This window comes from Sphaerodactylus townsendi, linkage group LG04 (assembly GCF_021028975.2).
Source record: "Sphaerodactylus townsendi isolate TG3544 linkage group LG04, MPM_Stown_v2.3, whole genome shotgun sequence".
Classification (NCBI taxonomy): Eukaryota; Metazoa; Chordata; class Lepidosauria; order Squamata; family Sphaerodactylidae; genus Sphaerodactylus; species Sphaerodactylus townsendi.
In genome coordinates this window covers 148,376,450-148,398,251 of record NC_059428.1, presented here as the reverse complement: position 1 = coordinate 148,398,251, position 21,802 = coordinate 148,376,450, and the positions used below count along the sequence as shown (strand labels likewise).

At 47.0% G+C, this 21,802-nt stretch overlaps 1 protein-coding gene across 1 annotated transcript in view; it reads left to right on the top strand.

The window, feature by feature from the left end:
* The first annotated feature begins 3,418 nt into the window (after positions 1 to 3,418).
* The window catches only part of LOC125432197, a 30,745-nt gene continuing 12,361 nt past the window's right edge, over positions 3,419 to 21,802 (top strand). The window contains exons 1-25 of the mRNA XM_048495633.1: positions 3,419 to 3,433; positions 3,522 to 3,617; positions 5,227 to 5,294; positions 5,596 to 5,614; positions 6,202 to 6,229; positions 6,407 to 6,479; positions 6,920 to 7,072; positions 7,620 to 7,828; positions 8,514 to 8,605; positions 8,883 to 8,989; positions 9,618 to 10,000; positions 10,479 to 10,582; positions 11,179 to 11,297; positions 11,672 to 11,857; positions 12,302 to 12,498; positions 12,626 to 12,717; positions 13,198 to 13,298; positions 14,243 to 14,413; positions 15,195 to 15,257; positions 15,760 to 15,956; positions 16,284 to 16,387; positions 17,033 to 17,151; positions 18,476 to 18,643; positions 20,062 to 20,267; positions 21,026 to 21,120. Of these exons, the coding sequence (XP_048351590.1) occupies positions 3,560 to 3,617; positions 5,227 to 5,294; positions 5,596 to 5,614; positions 6,202 to 6,229; positions 6,407 to 6,479; positions 6,920 to 7,072; positions 7,620 to 7,828; positions 8,514 to 8,605; positions 8,883 to 8,989; positions 9,618 to 10,000; positions 10,479 to 10,582; positions 11,179 to 11,297; positions 11,672 to 11,857; positions 12,302 to 12,498; positions 12,626 to 12,717; positions 13,198 to 13,298; positions 14,243 to 14,413; positions 15,195 to 15,257; positions 15,760 to 15,956; positions 16,284 to 16,387; positions 17,033 to 17,151; positions 18,476 to 18,643; positions 20,062 to 20,267; positions 21,026 to 21,120 (3,112 nt within the window). The 5' untranslated portion in view covers positions 3,419 to 3,433; positions 3,522 to 3,559. The remainder of the gene's footprint in view (positions 3,434 to 3,521; positions 3,618 to 5,226; positions 5,295 to 5,595; positions 5,615 to 6,201; positions 6,230 to 6,406; positions 6,480 to 6,919; positions 7,073 to 7,619; positions 7,829 to 8,513; positions 8,606 to 8,882; positions 8,990 to 9,617; positions 10,001 to 10,478; positions 10,583 to 11,178; positions 11,298 to 11,671; positions 11,858 to 12,301; positions 12,499 to 12,625; positions 12,718 to 13,197; positions 13,299 to 14,242; positions 14,414 to 15,194; positions 15,258 to 15,759; positions 15,957 to 16,283; positions 16,388 to 17,032; positions 17,152 to 18,475; positions 18,644 to 20,061; positions 20,268 to 21,025; positions 21,121 to 21,802) is intronic.

Below are 21,802 nucleotides of genomic sequence, written 5' to 3'. Positions count from 1 at the left end.
AGAGATTGAAGACTCCATGTGTGGGATCTGTGTGTGTTTGTGTGCATGTATGCAATAATCAGGCTTGCGGTGGAGAATTCTGCTTTTTGAACTTGCTACAGCTGTGGTAGATCTGTGTGGGTTTTAAAAATAAATGTTTGCCCTGTATGCCAGAGGGCTGGACTAGATGGCCCTCGTGGTCTCTCCCAACTCTATGATTCTGTGGAGTGAAAATCGACCCTTGTTTGGGGCGGGGGGTGGGGCGGGGGGACTGGAGACCATTAGCCACCAAGACTTTTCCCAGTGGCCTTAATGGCCAATCCACCTCTGTGCAACAGGAATTCCAGCTACCCAAGCACTAACACTGGCAAATTCAGAACCCCTTTTCCTAAATACTTCCTCCGAGATAGGAAGAGAAGGCCTCTGCTGTTTGTCTTGATTTAGAGCAGACCTGGGCATTATATGGCCCGGGGGCCACATCCGGCCTGCCGGATGACCCTGACTGGCCCCCCTGCCGTGCTGGGGAGCAAGGCGTCTTTGAAAGCCCCGCAGAAGCCGGTTGCCTTGGCTGCCGGCTTCTGCGGGGCTTTCAAAAGCGCCTTGCCCCCCTGCCTTTTGGCCCGGCCCTCCACAATATTTTCTGTTTCTTATGCGGCCCCACTGAAAAAATAATTGCCCACCCCTGATTTAGAGGGTAATTTTTCCTGGGAGTTAAGAGGGAAAAGAGCAGGGGAAATGAGCCTGTGTTCCCAGTTATTTTGTCCTCCCAACTTGTAAGGAAAACCAGCCTCGAGAAATAAATGTACATAAAGCATGAAACAAGCAGGTCTTTGGCCTCCCCTCCCCCTCTTTTCCGCAGGCGTCTTGAAAATTCTCAGCACTTGGCAGGACACGTGTTCAGGGCGGGCGATACCTGGGTCTCTGATGGGCACGCGTACATGTACCGGTTCATTAACAGATAATCAGGTCTGCAAGTGATTCTTGGTCTCTGATCCCCTCCCTCTGTCAACTCCCCGCCCCCCCCATACTGATTGTTTGCTAGAATGTGAGTGGTATGCAGAGGTGGCTACACACCCTTTAAAAATGCAACCATTTCTGACCTTTACATGATGGATAGCACTTGGGTAACAATAGTACCAGGGCGGTGAGCCTCCAGGAGGATTAAAAAGAAGTTTAGAAGAACATGAACAGTCGGGGTTTGCCAACTTAACAGGGCCCCCATTCCAAAAAAGTATGCAGGACCATATCGAGTTTGCAAAAGTGCTTTGAGAAAGTCTGTTTTTTAACTGAAAGACACCTTGGGTCTTGCTCTGTGGGCAAAAGTTGGAGTAAAGGCAGTGGTGTAGGAGGTTAAGAGCTCGTGTATCTAATCTGGAGGAACCAGATTGGGTTTGATTCCCAGCTCTGCCGCCTGAGCTGTGGAGGCTTATCTGGGGAATTCAGATTAGCCTGGGCACTCCCACACACGCCAGCTGGGTGACCTTGGGCTAGTCACAGCTTCTCAGAGCTCACTCAGTCCCACCCACCTCACAGGGTGTTTGTTGTGAGGGGGGAAGGGCAAGGAGATTGTCAGCCCCTTTGAGTCTCCTGCAGGAGAGAAAGGGGGGATATAAATCCAAACTCCTCCTCCTCCTCCTCCTCCTCCTCCTCTTCTTCTTCTTCTAAAATGTGCTTTATCACAGGTGATAGATTGTGGGAGCAGGAAGAGATGTTAGTGTGGTGTAGAAGAAGAAGAAGCGTTTGGATTTATATCCCCCCTTTCTCTCCTGCAGGAGACTCAAAGGGGCTTACAATCTCCTTGCCCTTCCCCCCTCACAACAAACACCCTGTGAGGTAGGTGGGGCTTAGAGAGCTCCGAGAAGCTGTGACTAGCCCAAGGTCACCCAGCTGGTGTGTGTGGGAGTGCACAGGCTAATCTGAATTCCCCAGATAAGCCTCCACAGCTCAGGCAGCAGAGCTGGGAATCAAACCTGGTTCCTCCAGATTAGATACATGAGCTCTTAACCTCCTACGCCACTGCTGCTCCACTGTAGTTGTTAAGAGCAGGTGGACTCTATTCTGGGGAACTGGGTTTGATTCCCCACTCCTGCACATGAAGCCTGCTAGGTGACCATGGGCTTGTCACAGTTCTCTCCCAGCCCCACCTACTTCACAAAGTGTCTTTGGGTGGGTGGGTGTGGTAAGGTGATTTTAGGCCCCTTTGTGACTCCTTAAAGGCAGAGAAAAAGCGACGGATAAAACCAACTCTTCTTACATTATTCTCCTCTCCTTTTTGCCGGTACAACAACCCAGTGGGGTAGGCTACACTTACAGTGTGTGACTGGCCAAAAATCACCCAGTGGGCTTCCACAGCAAGATGGGCATTCGAACCTGGGTCTCCCAGGCTCTAGTAGTCTGAAGCTCTAACTGGTACACTGCTGTTGTTGAACAGGGGCAAACAGCCAGGGTTCGTTGGGTCATGCAAATCAGGTGATATCAGGTCACCTAGAGATTGATGCTAAGGGCTGCTGGGGTTCCCAAATTTCAGGTGGGATTTGAGGATTTCCCGGAATTACAACTGAACTGATGACAGAGATCGGTTTCCCTGGAATGAATGATTTCCAGTTCCTAATCTAGCACTCTCTAGCCACTGTGTCACACTGGCATTCAACCTGGAGATGACATATTTGAATGTTCAAGGCACTTTCTGAAATACACCCCCTTCCAATCCTTACAACAACCCTGCAAAAGCAGGCAACCGTTATTATGCCCATTTTTCAGGTTCAGGGAAAGGCTGAAAGATAACGGTTTGACCAAAGCAGTTGGATTCATGCTAGAAGGAAAATGAAAACAAACAAACGCTATGTTGTATGTATTGTCAAAAGCTTTCATGGCCGGATTCAATTGGTTCTGGTGGGTTTTCCAGGGTGTGTGGCCGTGGTCTGGTGAATCTTGTTCCTAACATTTCACCTGCATCTGGTGGCTGGCATCTTCAGAGGTGTATCACAAAGGGAAATCTGTTACACACTGTGTTCAGTCTTCCCAGTGTAACAGACTCTGTGATACACCTCTGAAGATGACAGCCACAGATGCAGGTGAAACGTTAAGAACAAGATCCACCAGACCACGGCCACGCAGCCCGGAAAACCCACCACAACCAGCTATGTTATATCTTTCCTGATTTTAGGTGAACTGCTCTGTTCCGTTGCATCTCGTGCGTGAATTTAAAATCGGGCATTTCCCCTTGCTGTGGTCAGAGGAAGAGGCACCTGAATGGCACGCACGATGACTGAACACCTGAAGATTCCTCAAAAGGAAGGGTAGGGCTTCTCCTTTTGTTTTGCTACACCTGTATGGGTTTTGCTGTCTTGCCTCCCTGTGGTTTGATAACTGGGTATAAAAGAGGGTGCCCCAGGAACTGGTAATTTGCTTCCTTCTGCAACCGCCCGCTTCCAGACCTCATGGCATTTTGACGGTAGGGTGTTTGCGGAAATTGGATGGGAGAGATGGGGGTCAGGCAAGGGTGCGTGTGTGTGTGTTTATTCATTTGGACTACTTTGCAGGGCTGCAAAGGAGGTTTTGCCCAGGAAAGCTACCAGCAATGAAGAAAGGAGATAGCCCATGCTGTACTACGATCCTCGCAATCATCCTTGTTTTCGGTGAGTTTTCCAAACCACAACTCTCATGCAAAAGATTTTCTTGTTCAGTTTAATTGACAAGGCCGTTGTTTGAAGAGTTCTTAACCAAAGGCCCCATCCGCTCTGCGCACCAGCAGGGAAATCCTACTCCGTAAAGAGTGGGATTTTTTTCTCCCTTCCTGGTCATTCAAGCCCTGGGTGGTGCTGAGATGGAAGTATGTTCCAGCCTGACAAAGAAAATGCAACAATGCAGCGTTGTCAATGTAGGGAACGCACGGCCCCAAGATGTGGCGATGACTTGTGATCTTTTTTTTTGAAATGTACAAGACTTTTCTTGCTTTCTGATGTTTCAATTTGTATATGATACTAGCGGGCCTGGCCACGCGTTGCTGTGGCAATTGTCCTTCTCATCACAGTCCGCAACCCACGTAGATGTCCATGCAGGTCCAATAATCCCCAGCATAGCCTTTTGGGGTGGTCAAATGGAATCCCTCTTTCCCTTTTCAATGCACATTATTATATGGTGCTGTCTTGGTTTTTAGCATAAGGTAACCCTTCCCATTCCGCAGTGGAACTGTCCAGAGTGCAAATCCCGCTGTCCATGGGGCTGGTTGACACGCACAGTCCTGGCTTGGGTAAGGCAGAACTGGAGCAAGGAGGCTATCCCAGTCAGGCAGCAGAGGCAGGGTGGTGAGGCACTCAGATCGAGGCCAGCTCCCTGGGTTTTTAACGGGCCATGTGCAAAAGAAGCGGAGCCGGTAGTGTTGGTTCGCCCCCACCCCGCGGATTTTCTTAGAAGAAAAAGGCAAACTCCAGCTCGCTTTTAGTAAAAGAGAGCTGTGGTGAATATGGGTGAGGAAGTGGGTAAGTGGTGGTTGGATGTGAGGGAGGGCAGAGTGAGGTATGTGAGGATGAGCTGGATGTGTATTGTGTGGTAGCAGTGGGTGAGGCACAGAGAGTGAAAGTTACCTGCGTGTGAGGGGGGGAACCCCACCTGACGTCTCACACGGCAAAATGTGTATGTGTTTCACTTCCACTCGTATTACCTACCAGTATTACCTATTTACTGTTTCCACTGCTCATCTCTGCCCATCTGTGCAAACATCCTAAGCCCTCATACCAAGCCCTCAGGCCACAGACAGACAGGCTGCACAAACACTCTAAGGGTGACAGTTAAACAGAGGCAGCTTCATGGCCTGGTGCTCCAGGAAAAAGACATTTTACCTGGCTCAGGTATGGACTTTCAGCGATTTGAAGGTCCGATTACCTGCCCGCAACAGGGAGGGACGTCCTGTGAAAATTTGGGGGCGATCCGTCCAGCAGCTTCTGAGGGAGACCATCAGGGACAAACACACTGTTAGATTTTTACATATATAGATTATTGGTATTATGTTTATTGTTGCCGTGTATATTGTGAATTAGCTTGCTGTGCTGATGTTGTTATATTGCTGCTATGTAATGCCATGAGGTTATATTGATGATGGTTTGATTATTGATATTGTTACTTGAAATACTGTTTGATACTGCTGTTATATGCTATGTTATTGATATATATTTTGTTGTGAAGCGCACTGAGCCTTTCGGGGAGGGCGGTTTATAAATTAAAAGATCTATTCTATTTTATGTTTAGGGGGCTGGGATGAAGCCAGTGGGCAAGCTGTCCGACTCCATTCAAATTCTCCTGGACGTCTGAATCGGGTGAGTTAAGGAAAAGGCATTTGATATTTGAAATCCGATATTTGGGACTGTTGGCTTTTACAAACTGAAAGAATTGAGAAGTGTTGATGGGTGTGTGAGAGTTGCTGTATAGAGGCACGAAATGAGCATTCCACAGCAACTAGTGTGCATAAAGCACTGAATGAATGTCTGACAAAGCAGAGTGAATTTGTGAGCACTGAAAATAACTGATTCTGCTCCCCGTTTTCCATCTGTGCCAATGTTTGAACAATCACTTCAATTTTCTAATCACTGTTTTTTCTTTCCTTCTTTTTTTAACCAGTGTCGGTCATTCCCAATCTGTAAGTAAATTTTTTTTTGTAAGTAACCTCTCTTCTTACTAATACAATTGGAGCTGGATCAGTTGAGCTGAGTGTGTTGAATTCTGCATTGGATTGTGGCCCATGAGAGCAGCAGTGGCGTAGTGGTTAAGAGCAGGTGCACTCTAATCTGGAGAACCGGGTTTGATTTCCCACTCTGCCGCTTGAGTTGTGGAGGCTGATCTGGTGAACCAGATTAGCTTGTGCACTCCAACACATGCCAGCTGGGTGACCTTGGGCTAGTCCCAGTTCTTCGGAGCTCTCTCAGCCGCACCCACCTCACAGGGTGTTAGTTGTGGGGCTGGGGGGAAGGGAAAGGAGATAGCTCCTTTGAGTCTCCATACAGGAGAAAAAAGGGGGATATAAATCCAACTCTTCTTCTTTTTCTTCTTCTTCTTCTTCTTCCTCGTTTTCTTCATATTTGCTGTTGGATCCTTCAAGGTGAGTGGTTGAAACTCTGCTTAGAAGGTCCCTTGGCATATTTCTCTACTTGAGAGGATCAGATAGCAGATGTTTTGAGAGACCTCTGCCTCCAGAAAGCTGACTTGGGTTTTCTTTTGTTTCCTCAGCATCAGATTATTGCTCCTTTGTCCCCAGGTAGGTACCAAAGGAAATTATTCTCAATATTTGTTGGAAAGAGAGGCAGACCCAAGCAGACTGGTCGCCTTCTGAAAATTAGAAGCTTTAACCTATTATTTTTTTTCACTGGCTACAGGCTAAGGCAGATGCTCCTGAATTGGCTGTCAATAATACTATTTTCCCCCCCGCTTTCAGTGCAAATCTAAACTCTACCCTTGAAGACAGTGAAATATGCAACTTTACACTTCCGCAATACGCTTGTGGATTGGTAAGTAATATCAGTTTCTGCCTTTCCAAGAAATGGAGGGTAGGTCAGCTACTTGGTACCTCAAGTCAATTACTCAATAGCTGAGGTTCAGCAAAGTTTTACCTTGATCTAAGTGCTGAGCATCAAACACCTTGCATAGAACCTCAGCTCTTGCAAAGTTAATTTCACATGTAGGAAATCGATGCTGAATTTATCCTCCAGGTTTTACCGGCTGCTTTAAAATACCAATGACAGTTGTTATGGCTGATATTTTTGCTTGCTGAATTAATCTAGTTGTTGTATTTTTTAAATTTTTACATTGAGTTGTGTGTTGTTTTATGATTTTAGCTGCCCCAGGCAGGTTCTGAGAAGCACAGGGTCAGAATCTTTGAAATAAAAGCCGATGCTTATTTACCTCGCTGGCAAAAACAACTCCTGGTAAAACTTTGCTTGTGTCACAGGTCTCCAACCTGACCTCGAGCCAGCTGTCCACGATTCTCCGGTGCCACACCACAGATGCCAAAGCCCAGCTGGATCAAGAGTCATTCTTGCGGTTGTTTGGCCTAGTGGACCAAGGCACCTTGCAGTCTGCTCTGTCCGAGATCACCTCAAAGGTCAGGCACTGTCTCTTGGTTCTTGCAAAGTCTGGCCAGTGGAATCTGGGAAGAAACACATCAAGGGAATCTGCAATTGCACAGCGAGATTGTACTTTTTGCCGTCAAACTGTTGTAGCAAACCAAACTGAATTAGCAAACTGTTGTAGTTAAACCAGTGATGTACAACAGTGAGTGAGGCGTGTATTGATGTTATATCTTGCATTGGGAAGCGTAATTAACCTAAAAGCACATGCAATGCACAGGAGTTATTTTGACGTGTGCCCTAGTCTGTGCTTTTACATACATAAGAAAAACCCTGAGGCCTTCCATGCATACTGGTGTGAACATGATGCACGGTTGCTCCAGTGGGCCTGATACTCCTGACAATACACATGTGCGAAGAGCAACCATGATTTGGATGTTCTGTGCCGAATGTGTGCCGGGTTGCGGGTGGGGAGAAATACAGGGATAGGTTTGGAACATTCCTAAAATGCTTTGCCCCATTATCTGTGATGCTGGAATTTCACCAACAGCCACTGTTTCTCTTTCTTTTCTTTGTTTTAAGATCCCCCAAGATCTAATCCCAGAAACATCTAAAGCCTTCATGCTGAACGCAGTATGGGAAAAACTCAAAACAGATCCTCGGGTCCAGAACGCTGGCTTCCTCTCTGCCTGGCTTCAAGAGTTGTTGTACCCCTACCTGACAGGCATCAGCACCAATGTCCTTGACTGCCTGACGCAACTTCCAATCACTTGTGACGGCTTCGCTGTAGTGTACGTACCAATGGTTAAGACACGGTAGTGGTTAAGACACTGTAGTTCTAGCACAGGGCGAATTGGCCATGCTGGCAGGGGCTGATGGGATTCGTAGTCCATGAACATCTGGAGAGCCGCAGGTTGCAGACCCCTGTAAATCTAGCATCTTGCAAAATAGAAGAATGTTGTAGTGGTCAAAAGCAGGTGGACTCTAATCTGGAGAACCGGCTTTGATTCCCCACTCCGGGCCTCTAATTTGGAGAAACAGATTTGGTTCCTCACTCCTACGCATGAAGCCTGCTGGGTGACCTTGGGCCAGTCACAGTTCTCTCTGAACTCTCTCAGCCCCACCTGCCTCACAAGGTGTCTGTTGTGGGGAGAGGAAGGGAAGGAATTCGTAAGCCACTTTGAGACTCCTTATAGGAGAGAAAGGGGAGATATAAATCCAAACTCTTATTCTTATCTTCTCCCCTCCTGCCTTTTCAAAATATCCCATGTTGTTGGGTGACCTAGATCTGCGCTGCAAAAGGCAGACTTAGTAAATTAAATGGGAGTTCTCTTTTTGTTCCTTCTTGCATTGACTCTGTTTTTGAAATAGAGGAGGGGGAAGGAAATGTCAAGCCTGCCTAAAAAATATGTAGGCCCAAAGGATTTGCAACGTCTGCGTTTCTGATTATTTCCTTCTTGCATCTTTCACCACTAGTATCCAAGCCCTAGACAGCAGGAGCTTGGAAATGGACAATAGCACGAGGCAGACGGTGGTCAGCTGGATTGGAAGATTCCTTGCCAAACACGGTAAGTACAGAATGGAGAAGTTCCTTTGGAAGTTCTGATGCATTTTCCTATCTGCACAGCCCTGCCCCATAGGGGAATATTAGGCATATTAAAATAATTTTGAGATATAGAGCAAAACAGACCGTATCCCCATACTCTAGTATTGAGGGTGGGTTAGGAGTAGGGCTTGTTATTTTGCTCTTTACAATATTCATACATTTTTGCAATAAAGAGTTCTCAGCCCAATGGTTCCGTACGATGCTTCGAATAGCTGAGCTTTTTTCCCGTGTTGCTTTAGCGTGTCAGAAGAGTACTCCCCAAGAGTGGATACTGAACAACTGGAGGCGTTTTCTCCGTTTTGTCTCCTATGGAGATCTCCTGAAAGCCTGGGGCGCTTCTGACGGGGTAAGAAAGAAAACAAACTTTGTGACTCTGGAAAGTCATCCACGCCGGCCACAAGCTCTTGCAGATGTTGGACGTGGCTCCTGTGCTATGTTATGAGCCAGTGTGGTGTAGTGGTTAAGAGAAGGTGGATTCTAATCTGGAGAACTGGGTTTGATTCCCCACTCCTCCACCTGAGCGGCAGAATCTGGTTCACCAGGTGTGTTTCTGCACTCCTACATTCCTGTTGGGTGAACTTGGGCTAGTCACAGTTCTCTCAGGACTCTCTCAGTCCCACCTGCCTCACAAGGTGTCTGTTGTGGGGAAAGGAAGGGAAAGGAGCTTGTAAGCCACTTTGAGTCTCTTTACAGGAGAGAAAATCCGAACTCCTCCTCCTCTTCTTCTAAAAGATGGGACCCCTTCCTGTCATTAAAAAAAGCCCTATTAAAACAAATCCCGCCAGTTCAGAAGCACTTTGGCCGTAGATTCTTTAATGTGTGTTTTTCCCAGGTGGCCTTCTGTCAAGGCTCAGAGGCACTCTTCTCAGCATGCCCGCAAAGCGGGGAACAAACGAGGAATCCTTTTCCTTAGGAGTTCCCTGGGCCATTGCGGGCTTGCTTCTGCATTCTCTACCCTTTCATTTCATTTCTAGTCTGCCTTTCTCACCGAGGCCGAAGGTGGTGCTTTGGAATACATGACGCCCTCCCAAGTTGCTGAAATGACAGCCACCGCCGGCGTCCTCTCCAACGTCAACCTGACCAGAGTTGTCACTCGAGTCCTCCTTGGCAAGGATGCCCGTTACCTGGAGGCCTTCTTGGGTCAACTGGTGGCTTTCCCCCTGAACCCAGAGCGCGAAGCCTCACGTCTGATGCTGGAGACCGTTCTGAGGAAGGTGAACCAGAGCTTCCCTGATCTCTGCTCACCTTCCTTGAAAGACCTCTTCCAGATGAAGCTGAAGGCGTTCCTGCCCGACATGGATGCAGAGATGCTGGAGCTTATTCCAACCCAAATAGGCTGTGCTGACTTCCAAGACATGTAAGCGTGCTGCAGGGCTGAATGGGGCAGGAGGGAGAGTCAAACACAGAGAAAAAATTGACCTGTTTTTAGTAAGCCCTTCTGTGACTTTGAGTGTGTGGCTTCAAAGGACCAGGGTGGCCGGCTTCTCCAGCTGGGAAGGAGCACCGGATCCTCCGCTATGGAGCTGCTAAGATACCTGAGCAGGTGCTCTGCCCCCGGAACTTTGACTACGGAGGGTCTGAACTTGGGAATCTAGCATTCCCATCTAGGGAGGATGGTGGCCTCTGACCCTGAGGTTGCCAACTCTGGGCTGGGGATTTCCTGGAGATTCGAGTGGGTTAGGTTTAAGAAAACAAGGTGCCACGCATCTGGAGGCAGCAAAAACCTTGCCAGAGGTGAATGCCATGAAGAAGGGGGAGTGGTTTGTAAAAAGACGAGATGCAGGATTACACCCTGTAGCTTTTGACAGGCTCCGATGCATTTGTTCCTTTTGCAGCTACGAGGGAATAAGTCATGTGGATTCTGAGTTAGATTTGGACACCAAGAAGGCCCTCTTCAAATCCCGCTTGGCTTTTCTGACCCGGCAGCTGGAGAAAGAAGGTGAGTGATTTTTTTTGGTGGGTTTTCTATTTCTACAGAGGGAAAAGTGCTAATTGAAACCTGAGTTTTAGTTCCATTCTGTTGTTCCATTCTGTCGTTGTTCCAAAATCCCACTGCCTGCAGTGGCGTAGGAGGTTAAGAGCTCATGTATCTAATCTGGAGGAACTGGGTTTGATTCCCAGCTCTGCCACCTGAACTGTGGAGGCTTATCTGGGGAATTTAGATTAGCCTGTGCACTCCCACACACACCTGCTGGGTGACCTTGGGCTAGTCACAGCTTCTCGGAGCTCTCTCAGCCTCACCTACCTCACAGGGTGTTTGTTGTGAGGGGGGAAGGGCAAGGAGATTGTCAGCCCCTTTGAGTCTCCTGCAGGAGAGAAAGGGGGGATATAAATCCAAACTCCTCCTCCTCCTCCTTCTTCTTCTTCTTCTTCTTCTTCATCATCATCATCATCATCATCATCTGTTTGGCAAATCTTCATTCAGAGAAGAGAGAGAATGCCGTGGTCTAACAGGCACTAAGTTGTGATTTATTTGGGGGCCCAAACGTTCCGCCAGCTGCCTCAACGCTTCCATTCCCATAATATCCTCTGCAGGAACCGCTTGCACGTTTGCCGTATCCAACAGCAAGGAGTGGCTGCAGAAAAACTTCGGCTCCTCCAGTCCTTTCGCTAACTACGGTGACTTCCGCCGCCTGTATCCTGCTTTCGAAGGAGTAAGCAGTCTGAATTTCATCTGGTCTCCAAAGAGCTAAGGGCAATCTTCTCGCCACATGATCTCATTTTAGATAAAGACGATTATAGGCACACTGAGAGAAGCAGAACACACTCAGTGCCTCAAAGGCAAATTCATGGTCTGTCCATTTCTGTTTGCCACAATGGCAAAATGGAACCTCCAGAGCCAGAGGCAGTATATCAGAGTACTGGGTTCAAGCAGTGTTGACTCATATGGATGGGTTTCCCAGAGGCTTCTGTCTGGCCGGGATGCTAGAGGAGAATGACCTCTTGGTCCTGATATCGCAGGGCTGTTCCTATGCCTCCACGTCTCTGTGATGGAAAGAATGAAACTATTTGCTCTTTCTTTTGGCAGTACGAAGTGCTGGATTTGCTGACGGCCACACAGATGGCATCGCTTGTGATCTACTCTGGCATCCTAACAGACAGCACCAGACTCAGTGCAGAAACGGAGGCAAGGAAAGTAATGGAAACTCTGCAAGGCCGGGCCATATCTGAGCTCCAAACTTTCCTCCTTGAAGTCCGCGTACTTGCTGAACAGGTGAGCAGTTTGGGAAACCATAGAGTTGGTCAGGCTTGTGAGCTGTTTCTAAGGTGGTCCGTCTAACTTATTCCTCCTCTACTTCCTCCAAACAACTAAGCAAGTTGCCCCTAGTTTGTCCTTTCCCTTTTTAGCTTCATTATAATCCTGCAAGGTAGAAAGAATTGGCTCAAGAATTGGCTCATCTAGCAAGAATGAGGATTTGGTTATTCTCACCTGAAGACTGCATATTGCACCCCACTGACTCTCCCAAAGAACATAGTGTGCATTCTGCTCCTTTAACTTGAATGAAACATTGGTTTAAAATACTGTAATTGGATATTTAACAACGAGCTTATAATTCATCATAACAACACTAATAAAAACAAATAATCGTTGAAAGCTGGGAGTAGTTCCCATTGTGTTTGGCTCAGGAATGAATGATGGGGTTTTTTTTGTCCTTAGGGGAACATTGTGGAGAAAGTTCGCAGCGTCATGCTGCAGGGGATCTGGCAAATCTTGAAGGCACATTTTGACTCCATGGCAGTGACTGATTTCGAACCCTGGTTCAGTGGGGCCCTGACTCCATTCCTGCCCTCTGTGACAACCGAGCAGCTCCGGGCTCTTCCTTCTCCATCCAACTGCACGCAGTTACAAACAGTGTAAGCGAAACGATCAAAAACAGGGGTTGTGAGAAGGGGATGGAAGAGTGTAAAAGTGAGAATCAGAGATGAATGTTGGAAAGGAGCTTTGGAAAGACGGACACTCCCTGTTTTTGATCTCTCGCAGTGCAAAAGGACTGGATTATGCCTTTGGCCCGATGTCAGCGGAAACACGGATTGGAGCAGCCCAGTGGATTGTCCAGGAATTTAAAAAGCAAGGTGACTCCCTTGCTCCCAGCTGATTAAGAGCTAGTGTGGTATGATGGTTAAGAGTGGCGGACTCTTGTCTGGAGAACTGGGTTTGATTCCCCACTCCTCCACCTGAGTGGCAGAGGCTTATCCGGTGAACCAGATGTGTTTCTGCACTCCTACATTCCTTTTGGGTGACCTAGGGCTAATCACAGTTCTCTCTGAACTCTCTCAGCCTCGCCTACTTCATAAGGTGTTTGTTGTGGGGAGGGGTAGGTGATGGTAAACTGCTCTGAGATGTCTTAAAGGTAGAAAAAAGCAGGGTATAAAAACAACTCTTCTTCTAAGGCCTGAGTAATGTTCGGCCCTGTCTCGTTGCAAGAAGCTACTGAAGTGGTTCAGCACTATGGCAGTCCAAGCACTGGGTTCAAGAGACGTCCCCAAAGACCCTTTGCAGTGCGTTGGGGAGCCTCATAAACATTCCGACACCTTTCCTTCTTTGAACTGCAGGGTGCCAGACAACAGGAAGCTGGATGACCCTCAACTTCCTGAGGTTCAAATCCCTCGTGAACCTCACTGACTTGATGGAGATGGATCAAAACTTCAGCGGGGTAAGATGAGCCACGATCTTCCTGTCTGAAAATGGGAAGAAAATAGCAACTCTTGAGTTAGATGACGGAGAGGTTAAACCTCTCCTTTTCCCGGCATGACCCTGAGGCAGACTGAGGCTGGAGAGCCCAAGATGCACAAGATGCACAATCTTCATCTCAGACGGAAATAATTCTCTGCTGACCCCACAGGTGAAAACTGCAAGGATTGTCATGCCCTTATATAAAGCAGTGGTGCTGCCGCACTTGGAGTCCTGTGTTCAGTTCTGGTCGCCACATCTCAAAAAGGATATTGAAGAGATAGAAAAAGTGCAGAGAAGGGCAACGAGGATGATTGAGGGACTGGAGCACCTTCCCTATGAGGAGAGGCTGCAGCGTTTGGGACTCTTTAGTTTGGAGAGGAGACGTCTGAGGGGGGATATGATTGTTGTCTATAAAATTATGCATGGGGTAGAAAATGTTGACAGAGAAGTTTTTCTCTCTTTCTCACAATACTAGAACCAGGGGGCATACACTGAAAATGCTGGGGGGAAGAATTAGGACTAATAAAAGGAAACACTTCTTCACACAACGTGTGATTGGTGTTTGGAATATGCTGCCACAGGAGGTGGTGATGGCCACTAACCTGGATAGCTTTAAAAAGGGCTTGGACAGATTTATGGAGAAGTTGATCTATGGCTGCCAATCTTGATCCTCCTTGATCTCAGATTGCAAATGCCTTAGCAGACCAGGTGCTTGGGAGCAGCAGAAGAAGAAGGCCATTGCTTTCACCTCCTGCACGTGAGCTCCCAAAGGCACCTGGTGGGCCACTGCGAGTAGCAGAGTGCTGGACTAGATGGACTCTGGTCTGATCCAGCAGGCTAGTTCTTATGTTCTTATGTTCTCTGCTGGATGGTCAGCCACTCTGTCGGTTCAGTTTTGATACGTGTGCTGTCTTCCGGTTTTAGATGGCCCACCTGCAGGACCTTTCGGCTGTCCAGCTTGCTCAGCTGACCTTAACAGAAGAGGTCTTCGGTTCAGTGGTGAACGTGAAACTTGTCTTCGACAGACTAGCTCAGTTGTCCACCCGGGAAGATCTGGAAGCATACTGGGATGAGTTCAACCGTGTCTATGCAGAGGTAATGTCCTTTGGGGCACAGGGGTGGGTCTCCAGGGAAGTGCTTCGCTAAAAATGAGCAAACGCTCTCAGGGCACCGTGATTGGCTGTGGCTCTCCAGGGCAGTGGCGTAGCTACCACAGGGAAGGGGGGTGCGCGTCGCACCGGGCGCACGGCTGGGGGGCAGCAAAAATGTATTTTTGATATTTTTAGTGTTTTACTTTGTCGGCTGGCAGGGGACACAATTTTTAAGATAGCAGCACTAAAGCTTCAGGATATTGTCCAGCAACACTCCTGATGATACCAGCCAAGTTTGGTGAGGTTTGGTTCAGGGGGTCCAAAGTTATGGACCCCCAAAGAAGGTGCCCCATCTCCCATTGTTTCCAATGGGAGCTAATAGTAGTTGGGGGTACCCATTTGAGGGTCCATAACTTTGGACCCCCTGAACCAAACCTCACCAAACATGGGAGGTATCATCAGGAGAGTCTTCTAAAGGTACTGTGAAATTTTGATGCTGCTAGCTTAAAAATGCGCCCCCTGCAGGCCAAAAACTGAAAAAACACTTAAAAATACAAAAAACACAAACGAATATGGGGGAGGGCAGCAAAACTCCGGGCTCCATTTCCCCTAGCTACGTCTCTGCTCCAGGGTCTTTGACAGATAAAAGCCTTTCCTATTACCCATTGCCTGGTCCTTTTAACTGGATAAGGTGGGGCTTAAACTTCACACCTTTTGCATGCCAAGCAGATGCTGTATCACTGAGCCATGGCCCCGTCCCTAAGCATAATAATAACTTTTGTCAGGCTAACCGAAGATATGCAGAGTCTCAGACAGGGAGGCTCAGAAAACGCAGGTCTCTGGCTGAGGTAAGGCCTTCTGAATCTTGAAGAAAAACCTTGCCTTATCTTCCCTCTGTGCCACAGCCTTTATCTGAATCAGGGCCCCCCATGCCTGCAGTTTGGGCAGAGTGCTGAGGATTTTCGGTCAATGTGACCTGGACCCTTGCACAAAAATTACAGTTCTCAAGGTTCCCGGGGGAGCGAAGGGCTTCAGGATTCACTTTTCTGCACACTCGAGATACGGCTGGAAGTTTTGTGAGCAGCACGCTCAGAGCAGTTGACTATGTGGAGAATAATAGCTTGCCCCTTTTGTGTCTGCTCCCTTCCCTGAAATTTCACTGTTTCCCCCAAAGGCCCTGAAAATGAAGATCAAAGTTCTGGGAGTTTGGGTTAGATTTTGTCAATTCTAAGTAGGCTGAAGTATCCGATACAGGAGTTTTGCTTTGCCCAACCCCAAATGAAATGTAACTGTGCGATTCTCCTTGTTCGCCTTGCAGACAGTTTTAATGGTCTTTTGTTCCTGTTCTAGCTTAATATCTCTCTGGAAGTGAAACAGACCTTGCTTTCACGGACTATCCAGTGGTTACACCGGGACCTTCTGACATTCACGGATGCCGATTATAAGCTCTGGTTTGAGAAAAGGCTGGCGGCCGTTTTGCCCAGCGTGACAGCTGATATTCTTCAGCAGATACCTGTCAATCTGTCTTGTGCCGCTTACAAGTCTGTGTGAGTCTTTGTTCCCTGTTGTTTTGGGGGTGAAAAGTCTTGACACCTTAGAAAAACCACAAACACCATTTCCAGCTGTGTCTCTTGCAGCCAAAACAAATGGGAATCTCAAGGGACCTTAAGGACGTACCCAGGTTTTATTTTCCCAATTATTTTTGCAAACTTGATTGACTCAGTCTCTCCGTCCCCAGTAATCTTGGAAATTGCCATTGTAGTGTGGATTTCTACCTTTCTCAACACCCCAATTAAACTACGGTTCCCAGGATTCTGTGGGAACAATTGTTCAAAAATGTTACAACTGATCTCTGTATTCTCTCTATATTGCAGAATGGCTGGGATCGATGTGGGCTTCCCTGAAATCACCAAGGACAGAAAGAGAGAGATCCTGAACTACATAGAATCTTTTCTCAACCAGAAATCTGAAATCACCGGTAATTACCCGAGGTGCTGAAATCTCCTTACAGGAGAGAAAAGAGCGGGGTATAAATCCAGACTCTTCTTCATCTTCTTCAAAGGCTGAGAGGTAGCATTGTCCAATGGCCAGGTTGGAAAATGCCTGTAGATTTGGCAGCATGGGTTGGGAAATGGAAATGCCATCCAAAAATCAGTTGAGATTCTGGGAGATCTGTAGGCCTTACCTTGAAGCTGGCAACCCAACATCTCTTCAATTGGGCCAACTTGGGTAATCAATTGGGTAATCTCTTCACCAATTGGGGCCAATCCCCACAGAGATTAAATAGAATAGTGAGGGTTAACCTTGTGATCTTAGATAAAGAGACTGATAATTCTTTATCAGCCCTTTCTCCAGCATGGCCAATTGGCCATGCTGGCAGGGGCTGATGGGAATTGTAGTCCATAACATCTGGAGTGCCAAAGGTTCGCCACCACGGAAATAGAATAATCCTTTAGAGCCATATATATGTTATTATAGTTGCATTTGTTATGTTTCAAACTGTGTTCTACTTCGATTTATATGCTGTGCACCGCCCAGAGCCCTTCAGGGGAGGGCGGTATATAAAACTAATAAACAAACAAACTACCCTGCCATGATTTCTCTTTCTCTAACCTCCATGCAGGTCCAGCCTGTGCAGCCCAAATCACAACCAGAGAGTGGCTCCTCCAATTCTTCAGGAGTTTCTCCACACAAGTGGCCTACACTAAGCTGGTCTCCTACTTCCGCCAACCTTTCGATGCCGTAAGTTGTTCCCAGGGGCTGAGAATGGCCCATCTTTGGTGTGCTGAGTTTGCCTCTATGACCCCCTCCACTCTTATCTCTTGGTCTGACCCAAGAAGCCATTTTCTAGCCAGGGGTAAAAAAATGAAGAGGAAGACGTGGTTGCCTAGTGAACAGAGGGGAAGAGGTTACCATGGACTGGGCAGGAAAGTTGGTTCATAGAAAGAGAGAGGGGTAGGAAACGCTTAATACAGGGGTCTAGTGCTCTAGTGCTACAGCGTGGCGCTGTGGTTAAGAGCAGGCGCACTCTAATCTGGAGAACTGGGTTTGATTCCCCGCTCTGCCACTTGAGCTGTGGAGGCTTATCCGGTGAACTAGATTAGCTTGTGCACTCCAACACATGCCAGTTGGGTGACCTTGGGCTAGTCACAGTTCTTTGGAGCTCTCTCACCTCCACCTACCTCACAGGGGGGAAAGGAGATTGTCAGCCCTTTTGAGTCTCCTTATAGGAAAGAAAGGGGGGACATACATCCAAACTCTTCCTCCTCCTCCTCCTCCTCCTCCTCCTTCTCCTCCTCCTCCTCCTCCTCCTCTTCTTCTTCTTCTTCTTCTTCTTCTTCTTCTTCTTCTTCTTCTTCTTCTTCTTCTTCTTCTTCTTCTTCTTCTTCTTCTTCTTCTTCTTCTTCTTCTTCTTCTTCTTCTTCTTCAATGGTCAACCTTTTTCTGAGCCCTGCATGTTCACATATCTGTATAAAGTAAAATCAAATCCCAACGTGAGGAATATTTATGACATTGGGGTGGCTAGGCTAGAACCTTTTGTTGATGTGCTACAGCTGTTTTATACAGTTCAGTTCAGTGGACTCCCCCACTGCATAAGGCTCTGCTTGCTCTCTGGAGAGATAACCTCAGTGAGAATTGACTGCTAGGTTTAGCATCTGGGTCCATGGCTTCTGCTTAGCATCAAAGCTTGTGGGGTTATCCCAAGCTGTTTTAGCTCCCTCCAAAGGAGGTTGTGAATATACAGTGAGGTAACCCACAGTCGGCCACCCTGAACTGATTGGAAGAACAATGAAACTCTATTACTGTGGAGCCAGTATGGTCTAGTAGCTATAGAGTTCCACTAAGATCTGGAGGACCTTGATACAAACGTCCACTCTACCATCACAGATCTTGGGCAAGCCCGTAGTTCTTTGCCGAGCCTACTTTGCAGGGTCTGGGATACAAAAGTGGGGAGAGGTGAAGGGAGGGTGGGATAAAATTGACACGTCCACAAAGATTCGGTGCTGATAGGCCTTTGGATGAAACGGTTTGCACTTGGCTCAAAGTTCATATTTTTATTTTCCAGTATTTGGTCCTGGATCTCTTAACTCCGAGTCAGATCGGAGACATGATAGTCCATTCGCAGACGCTGACCAGCGTGCCTTTAGCCACGCAGCTGATAGCCTTCTTCCGGGAATACCACCTTGACTCCGTCCAAACAATCCTCCAAGAATTCACCAGAGCGGCAGTTCAGGTGATTGCTTTAAGCTCATGGTTCCTTGAACATTTGTGGCCCATGATGTTGTTCCCATAACTTTGAGTTTTGAGAAGAAGAAAAAGCAGAACTGCAAAATTAATAAATGCTGAAAGCTCTCTCCTTTTCTTTCTAATGCTAAATTGGTTTTGTTAAATGCAAAATAGTAGTATTGCTTTGGAAAACAGATCTCAACGTTAACCTTGATAGCCCATTGCATTCTAGCAAAACCATTATTTTTTTTTACACGGGGGGAAATTCTTTAATATTTGAATTAGATTTGTATTTGTACAATTTGTATTCTCTTCTGATTCTGGCCTTGACTGTAATAAATAGTTCAACATTATGAATTAAAACTAGACCACTGAGATTTCCTAACGATACAGTTATCCTTTTCCACATCATTGTGGTTAGGGGCATGGCACCCCCCCCCCCCATCATAAGGAATGAGACAAAATCACAGTAAAATCGAAGCCAAACTTAATGAGTTGGGCATTTCCTTGGAGGACCTGCTAATGCTAACAGAGCAGGAGGTCTATGGGGCTATCAAGAAGAGACTTTTTGACAGAGAGTTTCAACAGATGCTAGAGGAAGCTAATAAAACCTGTTCCCCGATCTCTCTGGGAATACCTATGGATAGACTAATTGCAGCCCAGTACCTTTATTTTCCTGGGGTTGGAGGCCCGTGCATGTAGGAGGCAATCACCTTAGCCATAGGTGTAATGCCCTAGCCTTCTCTTCCTCTTTTAGCCGCCTTGACGCCACCTTGGAATCCCACATAAAGAAAGGAAATGCCCGTGTGGTGCATGGGTTCTGTGGAAACAAAGTATCTCATATGCTGTTGGGATTGTCCCTTTTATGAGATAGGTAGGAAGAAGCACATAATCCCTTCCTGCATGGAAGTGAAGGCATTACAGATAAACAGAAGGTGATATATCTTTTAAACAGCCACAACTACGAGCTGTTGGAAGCGGTGGCTAAATTTTTAAATGGTGTTATTTTAACTCGTCAGAAGTTGTAAAGTTGTAAAGGCTGTTATTATCTTGCTAAGCTAATCTTAAACAATCTATATGCCATTAAAGGTATTCGAAATCGAAATCGAAATCGAAATCGACAAAATCACAGTTAGGATTTGGGGGGGTCAAAATAGTGGTGCCAAGCTCCTGATGTCTGGAGATTCCTAGAGCTATCCTTTGTCACTTCCAGGTAGCTCTAGGAATCACCAGGAACTCTATGCTAAGAACTTCCAATAAGTACATCTACTTATTGGTCTTATTTTTATTTTTTCTCCTGGGATGCTGCCCTCCCCCCCCAACTGCTAGGTGTTACCTGGCACCTGTAGCAGGGGTGAAAAATTTAGGTTCACTCCAAATCTATGCACGTTCCCCTAAAATAATCATCGGATGCTCTTTCTGTAGCATAAAATGCTGGTCCTCCCAAACCCTGAAGTTGCCCAGCTGCTGTTGACTAGCTATCTGTCCCTCGCATCCTCTCAAATGGAGACTTACACTGCAGCCGACTGGAACGCCACCTTCCACGGAGAACTGCGCTTCCTCTCTGCTTTCATCAATGCAACAACCCTTTCTTACATCATCCCCCAGGACTTTGAATCCATCACTACCATGTAAGTCTTCTCTGGGTTGCTGAGACAGGTGGATCCACAGATCTATAGAGACCCACAACAGCTAAACACCATTGGCTTACTAAATAGGAACGTCAGGCAAACTGGGCGAGACCCAGAAACTGTATGAACAACCTCTCCTCCTCCTCCTCCTCCTCCTCCTCCTAAAGCTGGAATGAGAGGGGAAGCTATCAAATTCCACAGCCCTGCTGGTTTCATTTTTGCTTTGCACTCGTGCAGGTCTTTTGTTCTGAGTTCTTTTCTGTTACTTGCCCCAAATTTTACATTACTTTTGTGCCGATGGTGTATACACAATGTAAACATGGAGCTCCTATGGTGTGTGACATGCCAAAAAAATTAAAGAAACGGGCCAAACAGCAGGGCTGATAATGATAACAGACCAAACACAGTTTAAGGCAAATGAGTGTGACCCTTGCCTACAAGAAGCCAGACTTGAAGTTTCCACCAGGCCATCAAACGTCTCATTTAGAGCACACCGCAGTCGTCTAGATTGAAGGCTGCACGCTTGGTGATTGCCAAATCTCAAGCTGAGAGAAATCTTGGGCATCTACTGTTCTGTTGCAATAAATAGATCCTGGCCAACATGGATTGAAAAGGGGCTGGGCCACCACTGGGGGCGGCCATGTTCTTTGGGCCACCAATGAAATAATGTGAGATCCCTCCTGGAATATCTCTCAGCGTATTGGAAACCGAGATGTGATTGTGTTGCTCCATTGTTTTTGTGGTTTCTATTCCAACAGCATTGCTGAACTGAGCAAAGTGCATGCCCAAATGACAGAAACCTCAAGGAGAGCGATTGTGCTCTGGATTGTACAGAATTCCAAGGACCTAAAAGGTAACCAGCCTCATCCACTGAATCCTGAAGTTTGCGGGAAAGCCAAGGGGTATGCAGATCCATCTCACAGGTCCAAGACAGAGTTTCTGAAACCTTCCCCAAACTGATACCTGAACGTCTTTAAGAGTGGGGATTTCAAACAAAATGCTCCACCCAAAGAATGGTTCCCACAGATTTTCAGGGAAAGATGTAACCATTTAACTGGTGCAACAGTGGCATAGGAGGTTAAGAGCTCGTGTATCTAATCTGGAGGAACCGGGTTTGATTCCCAGCTCTGTCGCCTGAGCTGTGGAGGCTTCTCTGGGGAATTCAGATTAGCCTGTACACTCCCACACATGCCAGCTGGGTGACCTTGGGTTAGTCACAGTTCTTCGGAGCTTTCTCAGCCCCACCTCCCTCACAGGGTGTTTGTTGTGAGGGGGGAAGGGCAAGGAGATTGTCAGCCCCTTTGAGTCTCCTACAGGAGAGAAAGGGGGGATATAAATCCAAACTCTTCTTCTTCTCTTCTTAACTGGAATCTAACAACTGTTCTTGTGGGGTGCAAGTATGCCTAGAGGGAGGATGAAGAAAAGAGTCGTTATTTTTATTGTAAGCCACCTTGAGTCATAGAGATATGGCAGGGTATAAGTGTAATAAATAAATAATCTCCAGAATGTCACGTGCTTATGATGTAATGTATACG